This window comes from Pseudophryne corroboree, chromosome 3 (assembly GCF_028390025.1).
Source record: "Pseudophryne corroboree isolate aPseCor3 chromosome 3, aPseCor3.hap2, whole genome shotgun sequence".
NCBI lineage: Eukaryota > Metazoa > Chordata > Amphibia > Anura > Myobatrachidae > Pseudophryne > Pseudophryne corroboree.
Genome location: NC_086446.1, coordinates 347336177 through 347349084, shown reverse-complemented (window position 1 = coordinate 347349084; position 12908 = coordinate 347336177). Strand labels below are relative to the sequence as shown.

At 43.1% G+C, this 12908-nt stretch overlaps 1 protein-coding gene across 1 annotated transcript; it reads right to left on the bottom strand.

Annotated features, from left to right (window-relative positions):
- Window positions 1–1803: 1803 nt before the first annotated feature.
- On the bottom strand, window positions 1804–11034 carry LOC135055532 (P43 5S RNA-binding protein-like). The gene is made up of 9 exons (XM_063959720.1): window positions 10682–11034; window positions 7550–7650; window positions 7381–7474; window positions 6667–6755; window positions 4359–4432; window positions 4196–4276; window positions 3491–3720; window positions 3350–3403; window positions 1804–2844 (listed from the first exon to the last, which is right to left on the bottom strand). The coding sequence occupies exons 1-9, from the start codon at window positions 10850–10852 to the stop codon at window positions 2596–2598; spliced, it is 1143 nt and encodes a 380-aa protein (XP_063815790.1). The 5' UTR covers window positions 10853–11034; the 3' UTR covers window positions 1804–2595.
- Between the last annotated feature and the right edge of the window lie 1874 nt (window positions 11035–12908).

Here is a 12908-nt window from a genome sequence, read left to right as displayed (position 1 = left end):
ATAAATGACTCATGTCATTCTAAAGGCACTTACAGGGCTCTATTTCTATATTGCAGCTTGGTTTGACCTCAAAATGTAAAGCAGCATAAATTGGACTTTGCACTCAATATTCGCACCTATTTAAATGTTAAAGCCCCTGCCCCATAAATATAACAGAGTATCCTGTCAGCTCCTACTGGCAAACAGGGCAGAGTGGCCATAGGGCTCACCAGGAAGATTCCTAGCAGGTCAGCATGTCTGTGGGGCCTGCTTTAGTGTTGTCATGATGGCGATGGCACCCCCCCCCAACATGACAGGCTGGCCACTGCACTCATGATAACAATGAATCGGGACAATGCAATGTACAATCTACAGTACAGCAACACATTACATTATACCTCTTGTGCTACCCATGTTGGGTCACTTCCATGACATTTTACACATGATGAGAACACAAGCCTCAATGGACAATTCTGTGAAACTTTCCACAGGTAGATAAGAAAATTAGCCCAGCTATGCCATCCTGCAGAGGTGAAGCCAACATAATGCTCCTTTATCATCAAAGGAAGCCAATTCCACAATAAGCTTGTTAAAGACCATGCTAGAACAAGACCGGCATAGCATGAGTTATGTCAATATACTACAATGAGAAACTAAAACCCACAGACTAGTGCATGGTGTAGATAAAACCTTGCTCAAAGCACTCCTATTTGAGGTAGGAGACAGTCTGTGAGGCACCAGTCCTACTATGCATTGTTTGCAGTCATCTATAGTATAGAAGACTAAATATAAATACACAACAGTTTGTATTAGGATTTCACTAGTTAGGAGCATGTCAAAATGACACAACGTAACAGTAATGTCAGCACCAGTGGCTGTGCGCACAAATGGAGCAACACTTTAATTGCTCTGTCAGTCACCATCTAGTGGACTGGCATATAAACCACTAACATTTCCCCCATAGAGGTGAGGTGCAGTGTTAGCTTTTTATTACATAGCAATACAGAATAAAGTTGATCCTAAGTACAAAGGGTTGTTTTGTGTATACTGCTTAAAATTAAGCTATGCTGCGCATGCATCTTTCACCTACTTTGACTGGATAAAGTGTATGATATTATAGTATGTTTTGTAAATCTTTAGTGACAAACATGTTATTTTTAGAAAGATTAACAGTACTCTAGATGGTACAAAGCCAAAGTAAAAGTCTTACTTCCCATATTATACTATAGTAAAGATTTTGTCAGCCTTTACCAGAACACATGTTTTACTGAACATACAGTACCTGTACTGTATACTGCAAGTCCTTTTTTCTTAAAGATTGTTTGAGTTATAAGGAGCACAAGATTGAGGTCTTTCTGGAGCCTGTAAGGCATGGAAGCCGCTAAATTCAGTTACAGCAGATGCAACCCCCCCGGTATTGCTGGTAATCTAGAAATACTGTAGTCAGAACACTTTTCTTTATGGACACCAGATTTCAGCAGGGTTCCTCCCTCCAGTGTACAGGAAAGACTGGGTGTGTGGGGTTTGACACCTACCCTTCCGTTAAATCTGGTGCCCGACTAGAGCATTGTACCCCTAAAGTCAATCTATTTAAACCAGAGTTTGGTCTTGATTCAGTTGTGTATAGGCAAGGCTTATTATACGGTATATCTATTATAGGAGACTTATAATGGGGAGACACGGGGGGGACCCGCAAACACCCTACCTCTTATGAAATTCGTCAAAACAGGAAAGTAAAGTTCATTTAAACTTGTGCATCACTGCCACTTTTCTATAAAATACTGAAGCTTGCATAAAGAAATTATGGCAAGGGCAAAATATAGGCACAGTACAATCATTCCTCAGATTTATTTGCAAACATTAGCACAAGATGCAGGTATTCATCCATGCATATTACACAAGACATCAGAACGAGCTATGGGATTGTGGTAGTCTAGATATGGGCAGAAAAAAAAAAAAAAAAGTTTGCTTTCACCATAGAATTCAGGAGTTTATAAAAGCAAGTGGAGATTAACCCAATGCCATAACACATTTGTATTGTTTAACACCAGCATTCGACAAATACTTTATACAAGAATGTCTCACGGTGCTAATACTAAATTTTATATTTATTCTAAAACAAACCTTAATAGTTAATAGGAATACAGATATTAATCAGCTGCTGAATGTTAATTGTGCTAGTGTAAGCATTCGACAGACAAACGTTTTCTCTTAAGACAGAGATGAGTGCCACCTAGTGGAATTTTACAAGTACACACAGAATTAAATTTGTCTTCACAAGCACAGCAATATTTTCTAGCTATGCCGTATGAAATGGGGGGGGGGAAAAAAAAAAAAAAAAAAAAGCATTTTTGCTTAAAACATTTTAAATAGTTACTGCCCAGAACTATCATCTTAAATGAACTTCCCATTTCACAAAATTATAAATACTCTGTATTAACACTTCACAAAATATATGCATCATTAAGCTGGGCTGCATCCCCCCAGTCAATTAAAAGGCTGGGGGGGGGGGGGAAAAATGATATCCATTACAGGCCTCAACAGAACACAAGTGTGGCAACTGATCAGTCACCTAAAGCAAAGGTACAGACTATGGCCTCCTTTGCCTTGTCAGCTTCAGGCAGTTTTCTCTGCCCTGGCACCCAGAGGAAGTTGCTGGAAGAGGCTGCTTAGGTTTGCTTCTGGCAGAGCAGGTACGCGGAACTTTCGTTCATTAAAGAGGCTGGAGAGGTTGCTCTCCAACTGCGCCTTGTAGCGGAATATAAGTTTCTGATTGAAAAGCCGGCTAAGGTCCTGCTCTAAGGAGGGTTGTGGACGAGGGGCTCTTCTCAAATTCTTCTTTGTGGATCTTGGATTGAACCGAAGCTGTTGAAAGTTAATGCATATTGTAAGTGGTGAGCAAAATGAAACCAACAAGAAAGGAGATCGTAGCGAGATAGAAATGAGATAGTAAATATTTTAGTCCGACATCATTCCAAGTAGTAACAAGTGTTAAAGGTCTAGATTCCCAATCATGTAACATTAACTAATCAAGTAAAGGTTTACTAGAATTAGCAGTCCAGAACTGAGACTTTATGGCCATCTGTTCTAGGTCACCTTTGGTATTGAGAGCAGGTATTTCATACTTATGCATTCAGGGAGGGACTGTTGATGCAACTGAAGGGCTGGTTTTCATGCAGTTACAAAGCAGTGTTTATCTCCACTTGTATTAACCATAATTACATACATTTTCTTCTGGAGAATGTGCAGAGCTAGAACACACAAGACGTGCCCTACAAAGGGATTTGCCTACTACTCTACATCAATCCTTAGTGAGCATAGCACTTATTGCTAGTTAAATAAGCAATGGTCATTCACTTTGCATACTTACCTTCAGCTTTTTCTTATCAGGGTCATGAACAACAAGATGTCGTATCAGACTTTCCTAAATAAAAAGGGAAAAGAACAAAAAGTAGTAAAGTAAGTTTCTACCATTCCAGCTGTTATATTGCCCAAGTATTTGAATACATACCCTCATAGAAAAAGTGCGACTGCAGCCAGCATGGTAACAATGGTAGGTCTGCAAGCACAGGTGGATCTTCCGTATGTGGTGCGTCAGGTTGAAGATGGTGGTAAAGGTTTGCCGACAGTCTTCTCGGGGACAGGTCAAGGAGATACGTCTTTCCACATGGGTTGCTTTGTGTCTCCACAGAGTGCTCCGTTTTTTAAATGGCTTCTTACACTTTGTACACTGGAGATCCACTATTTGAATGGAGGGCAAGGGTGGGGTTAGAATATTTATAGCAAATTAAGACTAAAATGAGCTCAGGTTATATAGTGCTTTATATGAATCAGGAGCTTAAAATTAATGGCCTGTATAAAAACCCTCACGCAGCGCTCTTAAAAGGAAACTGCAGCACAGGGCACTGAACTGAAACGTGTTCTAGCCAGAAGGATCTCAATCATGACCCACCATTTGGAGGAGATAACAGGTGTCAAGACATTTTTGAAAACTGAAGTGGTTTACTGAAGCACATTTTGCAGATTGGCAAAGATGATTAACACAAATAAATGTTCTATGCATCATACTTTACAAAAGAAACACAAGTTTTGGTTCACAATACGATCAGAATAAACTATATGGCCAGATGAAGTTCAGTGCAGAATCCGCTCATTTCTATAGTAGCAATGGGAAAATAAAAGTGTGCATATTTTCCATTTTAATTGCGATACTTACATGGATGCTTGTTACGATGTTTCTGCAAAGCCGTCCACGTTGGAAATGTAGTTTGGCATCCTTGGAAAGGGCAGCGGTATCCTGCAACATACAATAGACTACAGACCAGTCCTACCAAGCTAGTCCTCGCTCAATAAAACCAAATAGCAATGTTGTCACTCACCTGCATGGCGGCGACGGTGGGCTGCAAGACTGGCACCAGAGTGAGGTTTCCATTCACAGCCTGCATGATCACACCTGAAGGCCACAGAATGGAGGGATAAGACCGCTGCGCACATAAACACCCTTCGATGAGGAATAAAGAGGCAACCAAGAAGCAGAATAGTGTTTCAGGATGGCAAACTGTTGAGACTTAGTCACCTTTCAAGTGGGTGTAGTATGGTTTGCCAGTGGTCGGGGTCCCGGCAACCAGCATACTGGCGCCGGAATCCAGACCGCCGGTATACAGACAGCTGGGCGAGTGCAAATGATCCCCTTGCTATGCTACCTATTCTCCCTCCAGGGGGGTTGTTTACCCCCAAGAGGGAGAAAAGATGTCTGTATGCTGGCAGTCAGGATTCCGGCGCTGGTATGGTGGTCGCTGGGACCCCAGCAACCTGAAGACCACCCTTTCAAAAAGCATGAGAAATAAAATGGCTACATCACAGCTGGCTCAGGGGCTGTTCATCCAGTGCATCTACATGGGTGCCACACCATTGGGATGGACCAATTCTCAGCTAAGCACGATTGCCATTGAGGCTGAAAATGATCAAGGGCCATTTGTGAGGAGGTGTAGCCAGTGACATATGGGCATGTACATTCCCTACACTAGAAGCCCCAATGTCTCCCAAAATACGTAAAAGTAGAACAGCAATCACTTTGTGAGGAAATTCAAACCATAATTTATGGCAACCATGTGACCAGCTGTACAGTTAATCATCCAGCTGTCATGGTGATGGGCCTATTTATCTGGGGCCTGGAGCTCCATATGCCCCATTGTTAATCTGGCCCTGCCTACACTTAGGATCCTGTGGGCAGTATTTCCCTGCCTCTGGTCCTCCACTGTAGCTTGGCGGGTGCGTTAGAGAGCAGCTGCCCATGGAAGTATGGACACAAGAAGCATCATCTTGCATGACTTGAGTAAAGCAGTGACTGGCAGCATAAGGGAGTAGATCCAGTGGGTCTGAAGTGTGCACACTTCCTTCAGGGACAGACCGTACTTCTACTTCAGTTCACCAACAGACTGCTATGAATACAATGTGTATAATATAGTTGTATGTAAATATCTGCATAGCAAGAATATTTTACACTGTGCTTGTGGATGGCACAGATTTATCCCATTTATTCTGAAAAGGCAGCTAATAAATATTAACAGTTTTCCTTTATCAAGTTAACAAAACTGGCACAAGGGCTGGAGTGATTCACTAAAAACAAAACCACACACCAATTAAGTAGTGTGTCACTGTAATTAGTCTGACAGGGGGTGCCTTTTGGGATACAGCACTTTGGCTTCAGTTGAACGAAGAAAAAAAAAAAAAAAAACTTTAGTGTAGAATTTGTATTATACTGAAGATGCATCCTGAGCACAAGGATCAAGTCCACACTTTACACCAGTGGTTCTCACTCAAGAATTCAACAGGTCGTGCTGAGAATTCCTGGCTGTGGAAGGGGGTGGGAATTGTTAACCCAGCAGATTAGATCAATCATGTACAGGCGAGTTAGACCTTCACAATACAGTCTGTCGGTGGTACTCAAGGACTGGAGTGGAGTACCACTGCTTTATACAAGGGTGGAATTTATCAAAGCATAGATATAACACTAACCAGCCAGCGTCTAACTCAAATTAGAGGCTGTGTTTGACAGTTAAGTGGTGATTGGTTAGAGTTTTATATCTCCTTACTTTAATACCCCCTTTGTTACATTTAAACACTCCATATATACTTACGGCACTATTCCCTTGTCAATGGAGTAGGATTACCCCTGGATATCCTTGTATAACAAAAGTTTGGGATGGGTCCATTTTATACACAAGGCATATGTTTCATTGAAATCTTAATTCCACCTGCAAGCGCTCCTCAGCCACTGCAGAGAGAGTGATACTACTGGAAAAGCCAGTGTTGCAGGGGGCGAGCAGCAGCTCTGTTGGAAGTGGAGATAAGGGAGGTTTAAAGAACAAAAACCAAAGACAAATGCATGTGAACTGCCACCATACTAACCAGAGATGGAGAGAGGTGTTACCCATGTTAGATGTAGAATGAGAGCGGATTATGCAGATGAGATGTTACAGAACCTCAATAACTAAAGTACTTTATAAACAGACTACACACATCCTCTTTTGGCCATTTGTAACTGCCATGTAGTTTGTTCTATCGTAAACCAGAAATAAACAAGTCTAATATTAAATTAGGGTGATAATCTTTAAATGGCTAGAAATTTGCTCAAAGGCTTGATCGAGTGATTCAGTTCACTTATTTCTTGGGGTCTGTACTCACACAAGCTGGGGCACTCCAGTGTGCTCAGACACATGGCATTTTAAAGCACTCTTCTTTTGAAAGGTTTGGGAGCATCCTGGTACAGAGCACTAGGAGGACAAAAAAAAAAAAAAAAAAAAAAAAAGAGAGGAGGAGTTAACATTTGCTTCTTTTTGGGAGTCATCTGTGGGAAAGCATTTGGCAAAAAAATAAAAATAAATGTAATCACACCAAGCATACATGGGTCTGTTTAGCAAATTACTATTCAGCATGCATAGTACTTTCCCAGCAGATGACTGTTTCAGTTGGCCAAGTACAAAGCCAGTCATCTAATCAATATTAGCCTGAAACAGTATTCAGAGTGAACCTTACTCAGATTTAAAAATGCTGATCATGTATGCTCCGTATCCCAGCATTCAGGGATTGTTTGTACCCTTAACACACCAAATACTTTTGGTTAAGTAGCTAAAATAAGTAGAAGCTTTCAAAGGCACAAAGCCCAATTCAGAATACATTTGTGAAGTTGCATATAGATTGTAAGCAAGGCCTTCCCACCTCTGACTGTCATAACCCAGTTTGTCTTATCACCGTTTCAAATTGTAAAGCGCAATGGAATGTGCTGCGCTACATAAGAGACTGTAAATAATGAGAAGGAGAAGGAGGAGAAGGAGGAGGAGCACATTTGTTAACCAATGAAAAAGGTTATCATTCAGGTGTTAGCCACTTTAACCTTACCTTCAGTGGTGCTACTGCTCCATGTTTGTACTTTTGGTGACGTTTTAAAGTCTTCATCCTCACAAAAGCAGCCCTGCAGCCAGTAGCTGGACAGCTGGAAACAGAAAATACTATCAGGTCACATTAGACAAGACCCACAACCAATGGGGCATTGCATAGAGCAACTCACCTATATTTCTTCACACCCATGTGAATCTGCTTGTGTCTCTGAAGGTGTGATATTCGGGTAAATGACTTGCCACAGCCTGGTTTGTCACAGTGCCATGGTTTCTGTGTCAACATAAGGTCATTTAGAGGCAATATTACAAATAATGTTAGTATTCCGTTATCACTCACAGATATGATCACTCATGCAAGGAATATGACCAATTAATTGATGGGGGGGGGGGGGGGGGACCCACCATGATCCCAAGATTCTTAGCCTCACCTTTGTTAGATTAAAAACTCAAAATAAACAAAATACAATAAATATAAATAAACTAGATCTATATCTGTACACACACACACACACACACACACACACACACACACACACACACACTGTATATACACACCTGGCAGCAAAATAGAACAAAAAGTAGTTGTGCAGGGAAATTAAACATTTGCATGCATATTAACTAAAATGGGAAAAAGGTATTCACATTTTAGTATCACTTGAATGTATTAAAGGGATTTTGGATGCGCTAAACTTTAATTCACTCTTAAGTAACCAGATCACATTTCCCACATTTATAATGGGAAATGTGATCTGACCAAATTTATGGGGTGGGGAAGAGGAATAGAAAAATAAATATTTTAACTGCAGTAAGCCCTCTGAGAATTATGCCAGCTTCAGCTGGCGTTAGAGGGCTCACTGTGGATCCTGTACTTTGCCCCAAAGAAAGCTGTGCAGGGAACTGGCAGTGTTATTAGCTACTATATCCGATGGACACAAGCTAATCAGGAGAATAAACAAACTACCCAGGAACTGTGATCAGTGCGGGATGCCAGTCATCTGGGCTCTCTAGTGCAGCACCAGAGGTCACTGCAGCAGGGAGCCCAGATGATGGGCAGCCCTCCAGAAGCTCGGACCACCTACTCCTGGGTAGGCAAGTATGATCAGCAGTTTCCGAGGGGGAGTCTGCACAGCGGTGCATTCACAGCACATACTGTGGGTATTTTACAAAATTAATACTTCAATGCTGTGGAGTGGCATCACAGGGTCAGATCTTTCTCACACACTGTCCCTACACACAATATTTGATACATCCATGCGATGTAGTCAATTATTGCAGTGCAGATTGGGTCTATATTTTCACATCCCATAATAAAAATAAAAATAAATAAAGTACAAACCAGTCAGCTTCTGCCTTAGATGTTAGAAGCTGTGTTTGAAAAATGAGTTAGGAGCTGAAAGGTTGGTACCTTGAAGTCTATTCACAAAGTAGATAAAAGCCCCGTTTTGTGGAAACCAGGGCTTTTCTCCGCTTCGTGCTATTCACAGAGCAGGTTACCGTGGTGTAGCTCCTCACTTCTCCAGCAGTACCCCCTCTGTGGCTGAATTGCATAACCATACTTTAGTATGGCAAGTGCAATTCATGGAGTTCAGGTTCGCAATCTCAGGATGGCAGACCTGAACATCAGTGCAGTAACCACAGGGAAGCTCAATGCTTCCCTGCTCTTTTATACACAAATGGATCACAAACGTTCAAGGCGCAAAAACAATTATGCAGCTGGATGGGAGAAAAATAAAAAAAAAGGCACTAAACCCTATAAAATAGCACAAAAACACTAAAAAAAAAATCCACTCATACAGTGCTCACTGTTCATAAATGTATTTTTTTTTTATTTTTTATAAAATACTCAATTGTCAAATTAAAGTCTTATTCTCCCATGCTAGCTCCACCCCATCACCTCCCATCAGTCCCCACTGCCTCCAAGGAGGTTAGCTGGCAGCATATTCACAGAAGAACCCACCAGCTGACTCCATGCATCGCAAAGGAGACCACCTAAAGACCTCACTGCATCGCCAGAAGGGGGAATATACATGAATTGCTACTTATGGCAGTTATATATCGCATTGAACCGATGCAGTGTAACAATTCATTTTTCACAGACCCCATCTCACAATTTTGTCTCCCTCCAAGCTTTGATCAATGTCCACTTTAGAATAAAGTTGTTGGTCTTTTAGGACTTGTTGTAGCTTACAAGGGATGTAGTCATGCAACCGCCAGTTACTATACAGATGCCAGACAGCACAGTCAGCATGCCAACTAATAGGGACTATTCCCACTATGGGTATCCACGACATCTACAGAGTGGGAATACAACTTGTGGCAAGCGCAGCAAACTCGCAAGGGTCTTTGTTGCATTTCACTACCACCCCTCACCCCCCAGGGCATCCATCAGACATATCAGCCAGTGTGTACAAGCTATAAGGCTGTGCTGCACAATTTAGATCTTCCACAACCACAATTGTGTAAGCTTCTTACACAACATTAACACCCACTGACAGCAAGAGCAGGCAGCACCTATCTACATGCAGGACAGACCATGGGCAAAGATGCATTAGACAGGACTTTATTCATGAAGTAGTGAAAAGTGTGGAGAAGTGAGCAAGTGTAGAAGTTGCCCATGGCAGCCAATCTGCTTTGAAGTAACATTTATCAAATGCATTCATTAAATTATACGTAGCAACGGATTATTGAATGCATTTGATAGATGTTACTTCAAAGCTGATTTGCTGCCAAGGAGAACTTCTCACGAACTCACATCTCCACGTTCACGCATAAGTGCTGAAACACACTACCCGGCTTTTGCCGGCCGGAAAAAAGCCGGACGGCTTTTTCCCGTGCCGGCATTGTAGTTAACAGTGTGAGGGCTAGGGTCCCTTCACACTGCACGGCCCAGCTGCCGGGTTGCAGCCGGGTCTCACCACTGGAAGGTCCGGCAGCCGGGCGGCCGCCAGGCCGTCTTTGGAGCCAGTAAACCATGTGTGTGAAGGGGAGCTTTCACACACAACGGTTTTTTCTGAAGCCGTGTCTGATGCTGCGCATGCGCACAGCATCACACATGGCTCAAAGCCGTCCTGTGTGACAGACTCTGCCAGTTTCTCCCGGATGGCAAAAAGCCGGACAAAGTTTGTCCGGCTTTTTGCCTTCCGGGAAAAACCGGAGTGTGCGTTACAGCCCTTAGAGGGAACATGGACTCCACAGCCCAGCCCACCGCATCGCCAAAGGCGGGTAGTGCGTGCAATCTGCGTCCCCACATTACAGACAACATCCCACTTGCCCACATCAGGAGAGGGAGCGCCGCATGTCACCTGGCCAGCGTGCTTAGCAGCATGCTCCTGTAACCGTAGCCGCTTCCTGAAGACCGCCCGGCAGCCCGCGTAGGTGCAGGGGAACACCGCCTTCCCCTCCAGGTTGTTCATCATCTGCTCGTGCTGCATTCCCACCGCTTCTCTCTGCTCCTCATAGCGGACTCCCCACATCTTATACCCCCTCCCAGCTGACGCACATTAGCCGCCTAATGTCTCCGCAGTCCGCACCAGGCTCATCATTAGACACAGGCGGATAATCAGTGAGGGTGTGACCACGGGGAGTCCCAGGCGGGGAAACAGCGGAAGAACCCGGAGTTAGGGGAATACCGTGCACGCATGAGGATCACTGAGCCCAGTCCCCGTACCGGCTGCCGCGGGTCAGCCCCACAGATGGGGATAAGACGGGGTCAAGCAGCTGCTGCTCTCTCACAGCTGGATTTTTTTCTTCTTACTCCCTTTAGCACAAACTAAGTATTCTGACACAGGCTACAGCAAAATCATTGGGAAGCACTAAAACATAAAACTGGGATCCGGGTACGAAAACCGGTGAATTTGTGATGTATTTTAGGAGCCTATTTATCAAGCATTTTTTTAACCCTCCGTCAGCGCACCTCTGGGACTCCCAGGTTCAGGTGCAGTGAGCCTGATAGGCGCCTGTTAGAAAATAGTCATTCGCACCTAATTAACTCAGTTCTAACGCTCTTAAAGTGATCAGTGACCTTCATTAGGACGTACAAAGAGACAAATTGTAGGTTTTACGGGCTATTTCATCAGAAAATGTGAAGCAAAAAAGTTGAACACTTATATGAGTATAAGTTTGGGCGCAGTATGCCTGAGAGGCCACCCTGGACAAACCTACATATTTCCGCAAAGTATCCACAACCTTTGTCATTTTCATTCAGAAAATGAGCAAAATAAAAAATTAATAGATGAAAATAAAAGGAAAAACGAACCTTCAAAAGCTGGAGGCGTTTGGGCGTAGTGTGCCTGAGAGGCCAGGGGTGTCACTACTGCAGTCCACGCAGGCGGCAGGAAAACTGACTAAGGGGGTTTTGAACAGCACTTAGAGATAGGAAGGTACTAGGAGGGACAGGCCCCTGCGCCCCCTTGGGATGGAGAGGGGAGCGAGAACAGCTTTGTGGCGCCTGTCAGGCCAGCTGCGCCTGACTGAGGGTTAAATACATTTCTGCTTATGTTTTTTTGTATTCCCACAATGCACTAACAGTCTATATGCAGGAAATGTCGCTGAAAGGAAAATTAGCACTGCAGACTGCAGTCACAATTATCAGTGAGGACTATGGTATGACCCCTATGTACCAAAGTTTGGTCTTGGAAAAATGCCTTGCTCAGATAGCAGAAACGGCGTTATACCCATGGAGGTGCACGCACTGGGTTAGTTTCCCATAAGTAGGCTTACCATACTATCCCTTTAAACCGGGACACTACTACACAGGTTCTGTAGCTGGCTGACTACAAGCCTGCATTTCACCTGGTTTTACTTTTAATCAGTCACAGAACCTGTGTAATCAATTTAAAGGGATAGTATGGTAAGCCTACCCATAAGGAGTCTTTCATCAGCTGCCCTGTGAGATAAATTTAGCACATAACAGGGAAATGTTAAGTACAAATAAAAAAATAAGTCACAATTATAAATACATAGGGGGTAATTCTGAGTTGATCGCAGCAGGAATTCTGTTAGCAACTGGGCAAAACCATGTGCACTGCAGGGGAGGCAGATATAACATTTGCAGAGAGAGTTAGATTTGGGTGGGTTATTTTATTTCTGTGCAGGGTAATACTGTCTGCTTTATTTTTACACTGCAAATTAGATTGCAGATTGAACTCACCACACCCAAATCTAACTCTCTCTGCACATGTTATATCTGCCTCCCCTGCAGTGCACATGGTTTTGCCCAGTTGCTAACAGAATTTCTGCTGCGATCAACTCAGAATTACCCCCCATAGCCCCTTAAAAGCTTTATTATTTTTGCTAACAATTGATGAGAGTTTACACTACCAGGTCTGTCCTGACAGCATTACGGCACATGCCTCTTGAATATCCAGAAATTCTTTCATTAGGAAAGAGTGCGTGAACTCACTCTGAACTTGAAGAGGGCATTTACTACCTGTGAAAAGTTTTCTAAATAGGACAATGATCCTTTTATTAAAACAGGAGATATTGCCCCTAAGCATCAGCAAAGCATGTTAAAAAACGCATGTAACAAAC

Coding starts and splice junctions, on each gene's coding strand:
- LOC135055532 (XM_063959720.1), bottom strand. CDS start 10,852: ATGTGGGGAGTCCGCTATGAGGAGCAGAGAGAAGCGGTGGGAATGCAG. Junction 3,721..4,195: donor ACATCGTAACAAGCATCCAT/GTAAGTATCGCA, acceptor CCATTCAAATAG/TGGATCTCCAGTGTACAAAG. Junction 3,404..3,490: donor GTCGCACTTTTTCTATGAGG/GTATGTATTCAA, acceptor CTTTTTATTTAG/GAAAGTCTGATACGACATCT.